At 42.5% G+C, this 19,101-nt stretch overlaps 1 protein-coding gene and 1 long non-coding RNA gene across 2 annotated transcripts in view; one reads left to right on the forward strand and one right to left on the reverse strand.

Annotated features, from left to right (window-relative positions):
* The window catches only part of LOC110978942 (uncharacterized), a 15,640-nt gene extending 5,653 nt beyond the window's left edge, over positions 1-9,987 (forward strand). Inside the window, exons 3-4 of the mRNA XM_022234303.2 lie at positions 246-7,120; positions 7,385-9,987. Coding sequence (XP_022089995.2) covers positions 246-7,120; positions 7,385-7,720 — 7,211 coding nt within the window. The 3' untranslated portion in view covers positions 7,721-9,987. The remainder of the gene's footprint in view (positions 1-245; positions 7,121-7,384) is intronic.
* LOC147796516 (uncharacterized) overlaps positions 1-13,494 on the reverse strand; it is a 24,907-nt gene extending 11,413 nt beyond the window's left edge. Inside the window, exon 1 of the long non-coding RNA XR_015427954.1 lies at positions 13,002-13,494. This is a non-coding gene — a long non-coding RNA (uncharacterized LOC147796516). The remainder of the gene's footprint in view (positions 1-13,001) is intronic.
* Positions 13,495-19,101: the final 5,607 nt, after the last annotated feature.

The raw sequence follows: 19,101 nt of genomic DNA on the forward strand, positions 1-19,101 counted from the left end.
CATTAAGGGCTATTTTAAAGTGTTTTCGTGTCATCATAAGGAACTGAATTTTTTCTTGGAAATATGCATCCAATAAGAGCATCTGAAATGATGTTTAAGGTGCGCTTTCGTCACGTATGTTACAGCAAGTGAATTTAATTCCAAACCAATAGACAGGCCCTGAGTATATTATTACACCACGCAGACCCTGGGTGAAAACGGTAAAAGGTAACCTTGCATCACTTTCTAACTTTGTTTAAATGCAGGATGCCGCATGCCTGGAGGTGTCACCTCCCCCAAAGAATTCTGGGATGTCTTGGTTCGGGGTGACGACATGATCAGTGAGGTTCCTCCAGATAGATGGTCTTTAGAAACATTCCATGACCCTAACCAATCTAACCACAGCAAAATGGTAACAAGACGGTGCGGCTTCATCCATGATATCGACAAGTTTGACAACACCTTCTTCAAGCTTTCACCCCGAGAGGCAAGCGCCATGGACCCCCAGCAGCGTCACATCCTCGAGGTCACCTATGAGGCGTTTCAGGATGCAGGGATTGTCCCGAGCACCTTGGGAGATTCCTGCGGTGTCTACATCGGTGTTGGCATGATGGATTACACAGTGGTTTTGCTGGATACATCTATCATCAACCCTTACACGCTAACAGGCATCGCACACTCTACTATCTCTAACCGTATCTCGTATGCCTTTGATCTTCGTGGTCCCTCATTCTCTGTCGATACAGCCTGTGCTTCTTCCATGACAGCGATGCACAGTGCCTGCAATGCTATCTGGGATGGTGAGTGCACTGTTGCGGTTGCAGGAGGGTGCAATAATATACTGATCCCTGAGGGCACCGTTGGTTTCAGCGCTTTGGGCGTCTTATCACCCGAGGGAAAGTGCTGTCCATTCTCCGATACTGCAAAGGGCTACGTAAGAAGTGAAGGTTGGGGCGTCTTCATCCTCAAGCCACTTGACTTAGCGCTGGCTGACAATGACCACATCTACTCTGTCATCCGTGGTAGTGCCATTGCTGCAAATGGTTTCAGCAAGAGTCTGACAATGCCATCAGCACCTGCCCAAGAGATGGTAATGAAGAACGCGTATGAGCGCTTTGGAGTGCCGCTGTCTTCTGTTCAGTATGTTGAAGCACATGGGACAGGCACGCCTGTAGGTGATCCCATCGAAGCTGGTGCTATCGGTCGCACCTTTCGCCATCAGAAAGACACTCCAATCAAAATAGGATCCGTGAAGAGCAACTTCGGCCACAATGAGTGTGCTGCTGGGATCACCGCTGCCATTAAAGTGGCTCTCATGTTGGAGAACAAGATGCTCGTACCCACCATAAACTTCTCAAGTGCTAACCCAGATATTGACTTGAGGGAGCTCAATCTCCAAGTTCAGACAAAAAATGAGCGAATAGAGACCAACCAAGATGACGAATACACCATTGGCCTTAACAGCTTTGGATTCGTTGGGGCAGTTGCTCACATGATCTTCCAAAGAGGGCCTAAGGTAATCAAGAGGATAAAGCAGACAAAATCCGCCGGCTGGAAGTTTGGCGATGAAAGGGTTGGCTGCCCAATTATTCTGCCACTCTCAGCGAAATCGGGAGGAGCTCTCAAGGATCTTGCCAAGAAATGGATAGAGTTTGAATGTGACAAAGATGCCCTCAGCGTGACATCATGGCAGGCAACTCGCAGAGAACATCATACCTACCGGATGGCTGTCATTGCTGACTCCACTGCCTCTTGCAGACACAGCCTTAAGGGATTTCTTGAAGATGCTGGATCAGAGTCTGTAGTAACAGGAACAGCTCCTCAAGAAAAACCACGAGTCTGCTTTGTTTTCCCCGGCCAAGGGCAGCAGTGGGTGGACATGGGCCGGGAACTCTACAAGGCTGAGAGTGTCTTCAGGGACACTATCAATACTTGTGACAAAATCTTCAAGAAGATGTCTGGGTGGTCTCTGCTTGAATGCTGTGGATTGTTCAGTAGCCATCCCATCCGGCAGGAAATCTCTCCCTACACATCTGTAGAAAATGCCCTCAGTCAAGTGGAAGTCATCCAGCCTGCCATCATGTTTATCCAGGTGGCACTCTACCAACTTTGGCGACACTGGGGAGTGCAGCCTGATGTTGTAGTAGGGCACAGCCTTGGAGAGATCTCTGCAGCCTATGCAAGTGGAGGTCTTACCTTAGAGGAAGCTGTAGCTGTCATATATCATCGAAGCCATCAACAAGCAAAGCAAGAAGGCACTGGTAGAATGGCTGCCCTGCGAGCTACAAAAGAACAAGCAGAAAAGATCTGTCAGCAGCACCAGAATCTTTACATAGCAGCTGTTAATGCACCTGGAGCAATTACTCTTGCTGGCAACCGAGATGTCATAGCTACAGTAGTTGAGCAGAACCCTGGGAAGGCCAAGCAGCTCCGGGTTACTTGTGCCTTCCATACTCCAGAGATGGACCCGATCAAGGAACCATTCGCCAAGGCCATGGAAGGTGTTGTCAAGAGTGAGCCCGGCAAGAGAGATGTGCCTTACTTCTCCACTGTGACAGGCGAATACTATGATGGAAGTTTTGGCACTGATTACTGGTGGAGCAACATCCGAGGTGCCGTTCTTTTCCAGCCTGCCATTGAAGCTGTTTTGCAGGAGACAAAGGCCAGTGTTTTTCTCGAGATTGCAGCCTCAAATACACTGCTGTCTTCTGTGAAACAGATTGCCCGTGATTTAGACGCCAAGCACCCACCTGTCACTATCAACTCCAGCCTCCGAGACAAGAACGACCTGCAAAGTATCCAAAGAGCAGTGGGCAGTCTATACGGTAATGGAGTGTCTTTAAACTGGGTGGCAATTACTCATGGATCGGCTGAATGGGCACCAGTTCCAACATACCCATGGCAACACCAGTCTTTCTGGTTGGAGACAGATGAGAGACAGAAGCGTCGCCTTGGTTTGGATGACCAAACTTTTAAAGGGCAAAACGGCAACTTCACCCTGGAGATGTTTCCTTTCTTTGCTGATCACGTAGTAAGCGACCGAATCATTTTCCCTGGTGCTGGCTACATTGAGTACATGACACAGATGACTTTCGAGGAAACTGAAAAACCAGCTTTCAAGAACATCAATTTCACCCGTGTCCTACCATGGCCAGAAGACAGTGACTCCAAAAAGAGTACCCTAAGACTTGGGCTAGTAGCAGATGGGACAGGAGTCCAAGTCACCTGTGACAGCAATCCACACTGCAATGCTCAGAGAAGTATCCCAAAAAAAACAGATGTAGAAGAGCGCCTCCCTCTTGAGAAAATTACAGAGCGATGCTCAACTGAGGTAACAGGTGAGGAGTTTTACGCCAGGCTTCAAGGTATTGGTCTTTCTTATGGGCCAGCTTTCCAGATGGTGGACAGGATGCTCCTTGGTGATGGAGAGGCACTTGCTTTTATGCATGTTGTTCCTGACAACAAACAGAGAATCCAGGTAGCCCATTTGGATGCAACTTTCCAACTCGCTTTGTCAGCTCTGGGCTCCAACAGCACTATGTACCTTCCTGTACACATCAACTCCCTTGAGATGTCCAGAGAATCTATTCCATCTGGAGAACCCATTCTAGCCTACACAAGAATTACAGACTGTGACACCGTGACACTTACAGCTGACATCATCATGGCTACAGACCAAGGTAAAATCCTGGCAACTTTAAAGGGCTTCCAAGGACAGAACTTCAGCGGTAACCACTCTGACGTTCCAATTGAATCGTGCATCTACACCACCCAGTGGCAACCAGCTTCAGCCAATACGTTGCCCACTACAGTTCTTAGAGAGGTATTTGAAGAAAGTAATCTTCGTCAGACATATAAGGATGAGATGGAAGCAATTGATCGGGCTGAGGAGGTTCTTGATGATGTAGAGGCTGTGTGCGTCTCTTACATCAAACATGCCCTTGACACAGTACCAATAGAAGAGCATGCACAGGGTAAGAGCTATGCCAAATACATAAAACTGTTTAAAAGTATCGCTGAAAATGCAAGAAATAAAAACGTCAAGTACAGCGAAATACCTACACTGCTGAAGAAGATCCTCCACCATGTACCCGCGTTTGAATCAGAAATGAAACTGATGCAGACCCTTGGTGAAGCCTTGCCTGACACACTTCGTGACCCACAAGTTGCTGTTTCTATCATGTTTGGTGCTGAAGGACTAGAGAGTTACTTCTACGATTCACTCACCACTCGCATTTACTACAAGGCTGGAGCTGAAACAGTTGTCAGGGCTGTTCGAGAAGCTGCCAAACACAAGAGAGTTGTCCGGGTATTGGAGCTGGGAGCTCGTTACGGAGGTTTGACTCGCTTCATTGCTAGCCAGCTTATGGACATGGGGACTGAACAGAGGCTGGAGTACTTCTTTACTGATGCAACGACAATGTTCTTCCAGCAGGCTCAAAGAAATCTCCAGGAGTTCCCATTCATCCAGTACAAACCACTGGATGCTGAAAGAGATGCACAAGATCAGGGGTTTGTTCCAGGCAGTTTCGATGTAGTAGTTTGTCTGGACACCCTACATGGAACAGTAGACGTACACCAAAGCATGGCTTACGTAAAAAGCCTGCTCAGTGCAAACGGGCTGATGTTTATAATTGAGGCAACTAAGTCATATCACTTGACTGAACTTATGTTTGGAACCCTGGAGGTCTGTTGCGTGTTTGATGATTTCCGTAAGGATCGTTGCTGGCTGACTCACCAAGGCTGGTTAGATGTCATGAAAAAGGTTGGGCTCAGAGATATCTCATCAGCATCTACTCCAAATGAGTTTTTCCACTCAGTTTTCGTTGGTAGGAAGCCCTCCACCTCAGAACATAAACCTTTGACGACAACTATCCAGCAAGACAAGCTACTCGTAGTTCGAGATGGCAACAACAAGTTCTTGACAGAGTTCCTTCCTTACTATCATGGTGAGGTTCAGATCATACAGTTCTCTGAGATAAAGTCACTTGATCGTTTGCTCAGTGAGCAAGACACAGCTATGGAGATGATGTATATCCATAGCGAAGAGGATTCTGAGCTTCATGCTCTCCTGAAACTCTTCCAGGGAGTGGAATCGTACCCAGCAGTTGCAAAGCGTGTGTGGGTTGTGACCAGAGGAGGGAATATGGATTCATTTCGTCCAAATGGATCCCTGGCTGTTGGCTTAACCAGGGCAGTCAGCAATCAGATTCCAGGCGTGCCAGTTTTCTCTGTAGATTTAGATCCCACAATATCTTTTAGCGAGTGTGTTCAAGAGATGTTGAAGCTGATGAAGGATCAAGATCTTGGGGAACAGGAGCTTGTAATCCGAAAGAATCAGAGGCTTGTTCCACGGGTTATACATGAGGAATTGCATAAGGGCAAGAACATAGTGTCCATGGAATGGCGAATGGAGCAGAATCTAGCAGGCAAGACTTATAAAGGGGCTTCTATCGATGATCTTGCTTTCCATGATGTCAGTGTTTCTGAAATACCATCTGGCCACGTTAAGATTAAAGTTAAGGCAGCTCCTCTCAACTTCAAAGATGTCATGATGGCACTTGGTCTTCTGGAGGGATTGGAGAGTGAAACAACTCCATCCTTTGGTCTCGAATGTGCTGGAGTTGTGGAAGAGGTCGCAACCGGGGTATGTGGTTTCAAAGCTGGTGACAAAGTCATTGCATTTGGAAAAAGCTGTTTTGGTTCCCATGCGATTTGTGACGCAAGGCTGACCGCCTTGAAACCTGAAAATCTTAGCCTTGTGGATAGTAGCAGTGTTGGGGTGGTTTTTGTGACGGCGTATCTTTGCTTGATCGAACGTGCCAACCTCAAGAAGGGTGAGACTGTCTTGATTCACTCAGCATGTGGGGGAGTAGGTCTAGCGGCAATTCAGATTGCTGAAATGACAGGCGCCAAGATCATCTGCACAGCTGGTACAGAAGAGAAGAGGAGGTATCTACAGAAGGAGCTTGGTATTGAGATGGTCAGTGATTCTCGTTCACCTTGCTTTTATGATGATGTTATGAAGTGGACCAACGGCAGGGGAGTGGATGTGATTTTGAACTCTCTTTCTGGCAAACTCCTTCAAACAGGTACCACACTCCTGGCTTCGGGTGGAAGATTTTGTGAGATTGGAAAGAAGGATATCCTGCAGAATTCTAATCTCCCCATGGGCTTCTTCCTGAAAAACAGGGTCTTCCATTCCTGTCAACTAGATGTCTTGATGAAGGAGCAGCCAGATGTTGTTCAGAATATCATGCAGCAGGTTGTTGGACTATTTCGCAAGGAGAAGCTAAGGCCTATACCAGTCACAATAAAAGCCATTGATGAGTTCAAGGAAACATTCTGGATGATGTCAAAGGGTGCACACATTGGTAAGATCGTGTTTGAAGTACCGGAAGATTTCATGCCAACAGAACTCCAACCTGCCATTAATCAGTTTAAATCAAAGGCCACCTACATAATCACTGGTGGGTTTGGCGGCATTGGGCAAGCTCTCTCAAGATGGCTATGTCAAAATGGTGTTAAGCACATTGCCCTTGTGTCACGAGGAGGGGCAAAGACAGCAGCTGCGAGGAGAACAGTGAGGTACCTGAAGCACAACAATGTAAATCTTCACGAGTTTTCACTGGACATATCCAGCAAGCAGAGTGTTGCGTCAATGCTGGAAAATCTTCGAGATGACAAGAGAGTCCCTCCAATCAGAGGCATCTTCCATCTGGCAGGCGTCATTGAAGAGGAAAATTTGTCAGAGATAACATTTGACCAGCTGTCCCGCATTCTGGGTGCCAAAGCAAAGGGAGCCAGAATCCTCCATGAGCTGACTCAAGAGGACCAACTTGACATCTTCTTCATGCTGTCTTCGATTTCCACTACCTGGGGACATCAAGCACAACCGATCTACTGTGCCGCTAATGCCTACCTTGATGCCTTGGCTGAGAAGAGACACAACTGTGGGTTGCCTGCACTGTCAGTGCAACTGGCTCCAATCAGAGGTGCAGGTTACTTAGAAGACAAGGCAGAGACTGTCAAAGTTTTGGCCATGAAGGGGAAACATCAGCTGCATATTGATGAGTTTCTTGCAGTATTGGGCCAGCTTCTACCCAGGAAAGATCTCCCTTGCATCTGCCTTGCAAATCAGGTCAGTACACCAATCCCTAAATTGTTTGATTCAAAAACTTATTACACATTAAATTTATCACTGAAATTACAGTACATGTCATAATTCTACCCCAAAGGAATCCACAAAACTTGCAAAACTCTCACATTTTCAAATCCTTTGCCGAGACATCAAAAAGCTTTATAAAACAAGCAGAAAAGACATAATTGTGGGACGTATAGAAATCCAGGAATGTTGGTCACTTTATTAAATGTGAGAAACATGATTACATTTTCTCACCTTCAGGACTGGGGAGCGACGCAGCAGTTCTGCTACAAGAACATGCTGAAATTCCACCACTTGGCGGCACACAACTCAAATTCATCCAGTGGAGAGGCTTGTTGCCTGGATGCTGCAGACTTGGAAGCCAGCGTCAAATCCAAGATGGCTGAACTTCTCTGCATGCCAGAGGAATCCATTGACGTCACTCAGCCCATGGTGAACTATGGCGTGGACTCTCTGGTTGCCTTGGAAATGGTGAACTGGGCCACCAATCAGCTAGGAGTAACCATCTCTCAACTGGACATTTTGGGTGGTATTTCTACGGCTGGTTTGCTGGAGATGGCAACAGAGCCCATCTAAATGGAACTGAAAGTCATGTGTACTGGTAAAAGAGGGCTAACTGTGTCCTTTCTAAAGGTATATTATTGTTGAGGTAAGACAAACACAATAAATTCTGAACAAGCATGAACTTACGAACTTTGAAACCAAAATTTACAAACTAAAATTTTGAAAATGAAGGATGTTTAGAATGTTTGAGATAAATGACAAAATCGATGTACACAAATTATACCGGAGCTTTTATTGAAAACAGTTTAAACAAAATAGAAATACCCTATGAATATATGTTTGGTCAAATATTACTTAAGTTGACGTATAAAAGCACAAATGCCTTATTCATATATAAAATCAAAAGTTAAAATACAGAAGTGTCAAAAGTCAGGGAATTCATTTTTCCACAAGATTTTGTTTTCAATGGATAACCATGAACACGTAGTAAGAAATTTGTATTTTATGGTGTACCTACTATGCAGATAGAAAATATGTGAGCAGTGTCCCTGCTTTTGAAGGTCTTCATGTTTTTTGCTTTGTATTGTTTATTTAAAGAGTAGATTAGATATAATGTTCTTTGAAGCATTAACAAATACCAATAAAGTATTCAGGAATAAATAATTCAAGTTTATTTTCCAAACATGAAAAACAGCCGCGCTATTTTAAATTTAGCTTGAATCAGAAAATTGTTATATGTATCATACTGTGCAGAAAGTGTGCATTTTCTGTATTGGGAAATTTAAGCTTTTATTCTAGTCAGAGTTAACTGCCGGCGCTAAAGTAAGGAAGTTTCTACAACTTATGAAGTTACACAAAGGAAGCACAGTTCCCAGCAACTGAACGTAATTTATCACTGAATTCTGTAGCTAAAGTTGAGTACTTTGCCAGCGAGTTGAATCACTCACGCATTGCAAATTCTATCAGGTTGTCACTCAGAATTGAGACTCGAGTCATTCAACTCGCTTTCATGATTCAAGTGATAGCCTGGTGTAGAAATACTTCAAGGGCATTTCAAATGCCATTTGCCTTAAAGAAATACCGGAAAAATCTAAATTTTCAAATGAACATCTCAGATCAATTTTCATTTTAATGAAAAATACATATCATGAATATTGCGATACTGAAGATAAAACTTTGTTTCCATAATTTCAGTTGATATGGACACTTTTATGAGTAAATGGCTCAAAGTGGGAGGGTTTAGTAAGAAAAAAGATTTAAAAATATTTCAAACCTATCAGTCAAATTTTATAGATTTTGCAGATTTTTTGTGTATTCAGTTAGATATGGTTCTACGTGTTAGGGTTTTTTGTAAAATGTATAATGTAAAAAGTTTTATTATTTCAGTACTGGAAATGTTAAAAATGATGAAGGTCTTTTCTATGAAAAGGAAGAAACGTTTGTGGTTTTGCCCCACCCCATTAGGATTTTGACTTCTACAAGTCTTTAGAAATATGTTTCAGTCAACATGTTTCACAATATCCGTTATTATGCTTCAAGGAAGTTAGGTTTTTATTTTACACAGAATTTACCGCTACAGGTGTTACATTTGAAAAAGGTGAAGTTTGTTTATGAAAACACAAAAAGGGAATTAATGTTCTAAGCAAGATTTAATAATGTGGAACTGTGATTAAAGTCTTTGAAAAATGTTTGCTATCAGGCTAATGCCACTTTAACTGGATGTACGCCTAGCTCATCACTGAATTTTGTGACTCAAGTTGAATATATGCTCATAGTGACAAGTTGAGTCATTCACCCGCTGCAAGTGGAACTGATTATGGTAGCTACTTTAAATTGTGACTCAAGTTGAATAATACATGTATACTCACAGCGACAAGTTGAGTCATTTATCCACTGCAAATGGAATTGAGTATGGTAGTATACCCCGACATGGGGTATTTCAAACATCATTTGCAAAAGACACACAAGAAAAACCAACATTTTTAAGAAAACTTTGTCGATCATTTACATTTTAAATAAATGAAATGTATATCATTTTGTAATATTCATTTCCATTTTAAATAATATATATCACTACGTAATATTCATTTTCATTTTAAATAATATATATCATTACGTTATATTCATTTTCATTTTAAATAAATAAAATATATATTCATTCATTTATAGTATCATGTAATACTGCACTGCAGTACTGAGTCTGAAATCTGTTTCTATAGTTTGTTTCATATGGATGCCTTTATGAATGAATCAGTCACAGTGAATCAGAACAGTTCAAAAATAAATAGTCCAGTGGAAGGTAGGCACATTTTCCACAGGTCTAGTTTTAAATCACAAAACTTAAACCTTTTTTTTTCAATTCTTGTGTCAAATAATAAAAAAATTGTGGCCTTCTCTAAGGAAAAGAAGAAATTATGTTAAATGGTCCCCGTTCAGGGTTTTGAATTTATAGTTTTTTGAAATATAAATCAGTCATCTGGAATTAGTTCTGTTCCCATGAATCTTTCCGACATTTACATCAGGTAAAGTCTATCACCTGCTTTAATCTTTCAAACAATAGACTGACTGCATGCCAATGAGTCGGTCGCACGGCTTCAGTGGGTATCAAACATCAACAGACACGGCATCCTACCACAAAAACGTGTATCATAAGTGTCATTTACCAATTATAAAGCTGAGAGTTAGTAAAGTACTCATACTACAGATGTGCTCAGTACTACACTTTGCTATGGGAGGACGCTATGTTTGTTGATGTTTGATACCCACTGTAGTGGGCACAATCACTCTATTCATGTTGTGTTACTCTGATGCTGAAGTAGATTATAACGTTAATTTGAACAAAGACACAGGACTTAACTTCAAGTATCTCTGAAAGACAAAAAGTGATTTAAAAAATAAAATGAAGGTACCTGTAACTTACATGTATGTTAGGTTGCCCTGGGGACTGTTTTGGTCTTATTCACAACCAACTCCATTGCCAAAGGGGGGGTGTGTGACAAAGACCAGTCCCCCCCGCAAGCAGACCCCTCCCCCAGCATATCCATAAGCATCAAAATTACCTTTTGTTCTTGTGATGTTGCCCCCATATTAGTACTGCCCCCCCTTACACCTGAAGCTGGCCGCAGGGCTGCAGAGCAGCATTGAGAACAAGGACAGGAGCGACAACTGACCGAGGCGGATCACAGCTAGGTTTGACAGCCAGTAATAACTAGGCCCAAAAAATGCCTGTGCGCACCAATTATGATTTGTGTGCTGTCAAATGCTCTGCTAATGCCCAAGTTTCACAGCGAATGGACTGGTTAGTTTGTAAAGAAGGATGGAAGCTACCTATCCTCGAAAATATCTTCGAAAGACATTGGCTAAGCCACTTCAAATTGAAAGAAAAATGAAAGAAGATGGAATGAGCTCTAATTTGATTTATTGATTGATTTTGGTCTTGAACCCCTGAGAACCTTCTATTTATCCCTGCTTTTTAGAAGTGGGGGGATTTATCACTGTTGTTTATGGTAGTTTATTTATCGGTGTGCAACCTCAGACGAAGGAGCGGAGCAACACTAAATAACAAGGCAGAATATGCTTAGAATGTGGAGTGGCAGTAGATCGAGGTGGAGCACCAGGCCAGTTGCCTGCAACCCCCTCCAAAGTCCATCCCACCTGTGGCAAGAAGGTGGGCCCCCATTGGCAAAAAGTATTGCATTCAATTTATCTACTGTTCTTGTGATCTGTGATCTGCAATCTAGCTGGTTCTGTAGCCACTCTTTTACCTGATGCTGGAAATTTGTATGGGCTGTTTACAACTACATTTACGCTTACGCTATTTTGAAATGTAAGTTGTCCAGGCATTCCTGCAAAAATTTTACAAAAATTTAATATGTGTGGGATCGAAGAAGATGCGATACGGGCAAACACCACTCTTGTTCTAAACTATGAAAGAAAGAGCCATTTAACCTTTACTGTCCAAATGAACACTGTTTTTCAAAGTAAGACAATACCTATAATTATAGAAAATAGCTGAGGTACTTCCTGTTTTAAGAGTGCTCATTCAATCAATAAAGGTTTCAGGTTTCAAAATGGCCATTTTGTGAATAAAGCCCAAGTGTGCTTAAAAAAAATTCTGATGTCAATTCTCTTTTACCTAAAAGCCTTAAAAATTTTAACCAAGTTGAGTACTAGCTCCAGGTGGAAAATGTTCCACATATGGACAGCACTAAGTTTCCCTTAAAATGTTAAAACGGCAATCAGAAAGTGACAACATGTCCCAAAAAGTGACATTTAGCTGAGAAAATTCCAAAGTATTTACTTCGAAAACACTGGGGTTTTTTCAGACAAGTCTCATAGGTTTGTGCACAGGGGCATCAAGTGTTGTCTGTATACATGAAACTCTTTCCAGCAGTTGTATACAATATGTCTCTGGGAAGTCAAGAATATTTCTAAGTATTTCCTAGCAAAATTGGATTTTTTTCAATCCTATATTCATGTCTTCTTAGCACCAAATAAGCTGAGAATCCAACTGTCACAGGTAGACAGGTGCCTAAGCCTAGGCCTCCTTTGAACAAATCTGAGATAGAGAGAAAAATTTAACTAACGCTCGACTAGCTGGTTCACTGGTTGGTGCACATGAAGTTTGAAGCCCAATGATAGAGGAACTATGGTCATGCATGGAGATGATTCAAATGCGCCATGAACCATAGTTTCAATGTATGTTGAAAGTTGTACAAGCGCGTGCACCTGACTATGACTTAGTGGGCCTAGGCCCCCCCGCACCCGTTTCCTCGCTCTATGCTCATGTAGGGACATGCATTTGGGAACTCATTCTTGTAAACAGGAAATTGTGATTATAATTTGTCTTTTTCTGCACGCTCTAGCTCCTCTATTTAATTTCCAATTTCAACATTTTTGAAATTTCAAGCAAAGCCAGCATTTAATTCATTGAAATATGACAGAAATGAGAACAAACATTTTATGGAAATGTGAATTTTAACCTTTTCAGTCAAAATCCACACTCATTTTTTTGTACAAAAAATCACAGTTTGCTCTGCATTACACATGTACAAAAAATGTCCCAAAACATCTCAAAATATTCCTGCTCCAAATCAGTTGCTCTTTGCTTTGCAGAGTCCGAGGGAATCCAAACTTATATCAAAATGTTTTATGACATCACTTCAAAAAGAAAACAGGAAAAAACATGTAGTTAAAAAATTTCCAAGTCTCCCTATAAGTAGGCCCTACCTACCACCGGAAACCCCTCAAATATCAGTTCCATTTCTTCAGTGGTTTCTATGAAAGCCTATAAGCTATCTGCTTTACTGTGTTCTCAACGATATAAATCGTACTAGTAAAATTCAGTCCATACCTTGCTTCATATTCATGTTGTTCCGTCATCCGTTGGCGAACACGTTGTGCATATCTGCAGCATGCACAGCTAGGCCTTATCAAAGTACTTATGATCTCCAGCTCCTCAGATGTACCCTCCAAATCCTCTCAGTATTGAGCCATTTCAACAACAGGTGGAGAAGAAGTTGAGATCACACAGCAAGCGTGTATTTCGGGATCACGCGCGTACTTGACCATGGGAACAGAGTCATGAGTACTGCAACCAAAGTAGTCTTGCCTAATTAGACTGGTTTCACTGTTTTGGCCGGTGTACCGTGCCGGCAACATGCGCTGGCGCCCTATATTAAATATTAACAAGAGACGACCTGCCAAGAAACCAGTCTTGTAGAATCTGGCGGGCTTACCCGGCCCGAAAAATTCCTTACGCGCTCAAATTACCATGAATAATTGCTCATGCGCACTGCCGAAAACCGCTGTCTGCATGGGTGCGGATTTCGGAGCCGGCATGGCAGGCGTGCAGCGCGTACGCGCATTATTATTCATGAACTTGGGGGTATGCTCGGAATTTTTCGGGCAAGCATCCCAGGGTCCAGTCCACTAATTCAAGCCCCATTGAAAACAGTGTAATATCAGCACCGTTCAGGGCCCAATAGCATGCACGCCAACATCTCTGAGATTTCTGAAGCACAAATGAAATTCTTATCTGGTCACTTATTTTTCAATTTCTTTTCAATTTTTTGTGGGTTAACCAATTACATTTTTAATTATTCCAAGAAAACAAAATCACCCCCCAAAAATGATTTTTCCGAAGTCTGATTCCGGACATTTTTCAAGTGGCAACCCTCAACTTTCTCGGGCACCTAGGACCATTTTTCAACCGTTGTTTTTAGTCCTTCTGCTCTCATATGAAAGCTCAAAGACCCAGGGAGTTGATCCTGGCAACGATTTACACAATCTCACCATTTTGGGGGCCAAACAATCTCCTTTTTCCAAAGATACAGCGGGGGCACTTTTAATGCTAATGAGCTGGTCAAAAATTCTCACTTGAATTAGTGGTCTGCACCCCCCAGATTCGAAGACTGCCATCCCGGCGGGTCGTCTCTTGGGAATATAGCGCCCTCTACTGGTAGTGCTATTCGGCTGTCGAGTGTTAGTGCATGCCGCCGCGCCGCGCACAAGATGCACCGACCAAATCAGTAAAACGAAGTCTTGGGGCAAAGACTAATGTTGTAGTTGCCTGTCGAGACCACTTACGACCTTCACAAGAGCGACGCAAGACCTCCAGTCACAAGCTATTCAAATGAACTGCAACAAAAGCATTTTTTCGTCATTGTTCACACTGTATGACTGGTCTTGTGCTTGGCCTCTTGTCTTGTGTGTGATCTTGTGATGGTCTCGACTACAACACTAATTACAACCACTTGTAATTCTTAACAAGCACATGAACTAACATTTTGGAACTTTCTGAACAAGCATAAACTAACGAACTTTGAAACAAAAATTCACAAACTAAAAAATGCAAATGATTCATATGGTTTGATGGCAAAATTGACGTACACAACTTGAGTAAATATACAGTAGACTTGAATCAAGTCAAACTTACGTGGCTCTTCCCAGTCAACCACCCCTTCAGTCTGTACGCACTCCGGTCGTGTAACTCCGCCCTGCAGCTCGCATAACCCTTATAAGGCGCCCTCGTTTGATAGCCTATATTGTACAACGAGTGTCATGTACGTCACCAGTCAGTAAGTCCGACTTGACAGGTAAGCCAATCGGACCCCCCCCCCGTCGATGATGATCTGGCATAATGTATAATGTAGACTCGTTCAATATCCGGTTCGTAAGCGTGACGTCACTTCAGTTTAAACCATGCCCACTGCACACAGAGTTACATGCATTGATCGCCGTTTACATGGAACCATGGAACCGACTTCAGCGATCATCTAACGGGAGCCTGAAAATCGTGGCGCGTCCGCCTTTGTGACGAAGTCGCTTACGAACCGGATAATGCAAGTTCGAACGACGTAAAAGCAAGTCCTGCAATGTGACTGGCTGCTACCAAATTCGTCAAATCGGGATTTCTGAACTGAACTAGTGAAATAAGTGGACACAAGAGGGCAAGAAGCAAGTAACAGCGCGCAGCTTCGATGTATATCAAAAGCATAAGCGAAGACGTCATGGAGATCCCGACTTGAACCAAGTCTAGTTATACCTTTACTACTATACTCTGTCTCGGTTCGACTGGCTCCAAGTCCTCTCAGCAATGCGCCAATTCCTCATGCACACGGGAACGTGGAGATCACAGCATGTAACCATTGATCTCCATCGGCGCATTTTTAGGCATCCTGCATGCATGCATGTACTTTAATTTCCCATAGGAAATGGTTTTATTGTCAGTCTTGAGAGGAGGCTAGCTGTCACGCCTCTTGGATGAAATTTCACCTTTTGTGAAATTGGAAGTAAAATATTGCTGCATAGACAAACGTTAGAAGCAAAAATTCCAAGTGCCTAATGTTAGGGCCCGCACCACTTTCGGGTACGCGATCTAATTTTTCGTTAAGACCATTATGGGAAATAGTCTTGATTATTCACGCATTGGGAAATTATAGATTTCTTTTTAAAAGAACTCATTACATTGCAGACCTTTTGACAACTCTACTATCTTATAAATTATGGTGACAAAGTCACGGAAGACCCTCTCTGCACATAAAACAAAAATTAGATATTCTAATTACCATACATCTACACACATTTGCACTAAGTTCTGCTCCTGGGAAGAGAAACGTAGGCTAAGACCAAGGCGTTCCAGGGTTATTCCAAATAACTGCAACTGTCGATCTTTCGACCTTTCGCGGTTAGTTGCTCAAGACTTGATAAAAGTTTGCTGGGTCGAACGTCCATGTGCTCAAGTCATATTTCAGTGACAATCATTAAACATTATCATATAATTTTAATTCATTTCTTCTGAGTGTGTCAATGTCCCGTGGTGTTCAAAGTTTTTCGACGAGGGGGTGGTCGGTAGGGGAAAAGGGGGTAAAATGTCCTAAGGATTCTCATTTTTTCTCATTTTTTTCCAGGTAGGAAATTCCACACAGGGTCGTCGGCATAAAAGGATTTTTTCTCTGTCGGAGCGACACTTGGTCTGTGATCCTAACTCTATGGTCTGAAAAGGGAACCCGAGACGCCTTAACGTGGCAAATACTACACATACTCATTAGTGAACTTGAAGCAGGCCGCGACACGTTAAGATAGGGGATTGGGCGGGTGCATCAGTGACGGAAAATCTGTTATGATAACCGAACAAATTCAAGTTCTGAGAACTCTAATCGTGGTCGTAGGGGCATTGTAATTCGTGCTAACGTTCTGTGATTGTGTGACCACAATTTACAAATGGCAACCAAAAGATTAAAGCCGATACCTGAACCGATTTTATTGGCACGCGTGATGTGGCGTGAGACCCTTAACTGCACGAATTTATAATCACATGTACTATAGTCTACTCAAGGTGACGTCAGTTTACACGCGTTGATCAGACCCTTCAACACCATGCGACCAGCTCGACTGGTAGTTTTGGTCCATACACGTACATGTACGTTGTTGATGGTATTTGTGTCAGCATGCTGTGTACAAAAGCAAGGTGAGACGCCGTGCTGATAAAACGAGTGTGTAGAAAAGTTGGTTGAACTCTGCATCTACATGCATTGTATACTGTATGCTGAGGAGGTTTCCCAACCTTTTGCTTGAAGTTCACCCGCCAGCCATACAATAATGTGGGCGTAGCCAGGATGTAATCGGTTAGGGAGGGAAAGGGGTGTGTAGACACAATTCTGGGCGAGAATGAGGCCCTAACAATCACTGAACCAGGATGAAAATTTTGAAGAAAATAAAACAAAGGTTCGGCTTAGCGGATCCGAACGATTTTAGTGAAAATGTGATTTTCTCTTTACACTTCCATTTTTTTAAATTAATTGTAAAAACTCTAATTTTCGATTTTGATCAATTCCAGAAAGAAAACACAAGAGCGAAGGTTTCAAACCCGAATAACTCAAACAACAGCGCATGTGCAAGAATTACCTATAGCAAAATCCATTTCCGGGTCGATTTATGACAGGATTTTTACAATTTGTTCACCTCATTTACCGAGCCGTTTGACGTATAGTCTTGTGCATGCGGTTGGGTTATTCTATAAATTTGGGATCCAGCATTTGAAATGTTTTTGTTCTTGTTACATCCGGCAACCTTTTTATTTGACGGAATATATCATCAAAATTGTCTCCAATCTATTTTTATTTGCTCAGCAGGTATGTGCCTTACTTAATCACTCCTGGAAATTAAATTAAGAAATGTGTCCTCAACTTTAAAAATCATGGGGCCTACGCCTGATGGTAATTACTGAGGTCAGGAAAACCTGGACCCCAAATTTATAAAATGACCTATGTACTACAATAGGGAAAAGTTTGTTGAACTCAAAATATCGCCTGATGCAGACGTACGCATGAACAATAAGGGGTTACCTTTACAAGCTTGAGTCTACATGTATGTCGTCATGCGACTCGTGGTTCCAAATCTTTGCTGCTGAAATGCATTGAACCAGACCATTTGCGATTAATGTAGGCCCCTAGCCAACGAAATTTCCAATAATGTTGACAGAACAACTGTCGCCCTGTTTTGGAATGAGAAGGGACAAAGCAGACATAAGTTTGAAAATCTCACTCCAATTTCAAAAGAATTCGGTATTCTGAGCTAAACGTTTCTGCATCTGGTGTCAAGTAACAATATGTCTGTATTCTGTAGCGGTCTTTCTGGAAATTTAACTGTTCAAAGAAGTCACGTTAAGCTATATTCAACCTTCACAGTTGGTTATTTATTTATTAAATTTAAAATACCCATAAAAATGGCGGAATCTTCTTTTGATGCTTAAAAATTCCAACATGTTAATCCTCTCTTTCAACAGACGAAAGTATGTTTTATTCAAACCCCGGAAGGACGATTACAAGATTAGAGAAATTAAGTGGCGCGAAAGGTTTAAAATATTGTTACAATGGCCATGGAGTATGGTCTGTGTCACGTCATCAAATACGTCTACACTATTTACATCATTGCCATAATCATGTGCAATGTGTGGCTTTATAAGGCCACGACGCCGTCAAATCACTAGTCACTGAGGCCGAGTAGAACCCTGTGATTAAACTTGCCGTTGGCAAGTGAATCCGATGCAGATGGGTTACAATGGAAGGCTCATCTTTTGTGTGATGCACAAGATGAAGGTCCTCTTTTTGGATGACCTGCCGAGTTTAATACCGAGCTAGGAACAGATATGACCGTATATCATTTTGAAATGTTCGTTATGGTCACCTTTCTTTATGCTTTGCTTTGCTTTTGAGTTACTTTAGGGCCTGAGAAATCCAAGGCCAAGGCAGCGGTATTATGACGAATTGAAAGTAACCAAAGAACTTGTGCAACTGCCGCTCACGTCTGTTCCTTTTCTGCTCCAAAATGTATTCCCGTTGGAACAAGAGCGGATTCGTGGAGGACAACGGGGGCTACTCCCCCCCCCCCAACAATTTAATTATTGGCTTTTTTATGAGAAGAAGGCGAAGTTGTTGGTCTCATTCATTTTCTTTCCTTCAAAAAGTGTATAAAAGGCCCCAAAATGCATAACTCCTCCGAATGGACATAAAAGGATACATTTCAATCCCCCGAAAACACATTTGGCACCCGGAAATGTAGTTCTGAAACCGTTCGACGTACTTTAATAATGATGGATTCCTGGTGCAACAAATCCCTACAGAAAAAATCACGAGGGTGACAACAGAAAGTCACGCAGATAAGCCTCGAAATGCATCCATGAAGCAAAATGAAATCATCCTCAGATCTTTGACCCCACTTTTCAGTTTTCAATGATACACATGGTGGTGTGATGTTGTCATTTTATTGTCGTGTTGCGTGGACACTGCATGCAGCGGGCAAGGGCGGCCCGTCCTTGCCATGAACGTGTAGTTCACGCGTGGTTCGTGTTGCGACGAAATATGGTCTGTTCGGGGCAGGGTGCTGCTGATTGGTCGGTTTGTCTGAGGTGATCGTGGCGCCGCAGACAAGCCACCTTTAATTCACATTTT

The sequence above is a fragment of the Acanthaster planci genome, linkage group LG16, assembly GCF_054643075.1.
Source record: "Acanthaster planci isolate LZ-2023a linkage group LG16, COTS_SCS, whole genome shotgun sequence".
In the NCBI taxonomy this organism is placed as follows: domain Eukaryota; kingdom Metazoa; phylum Echinodermata; class Asteroidea; order Valvatida; family Acanthasteridae; genus Acanthaster; species Acanthaster planci.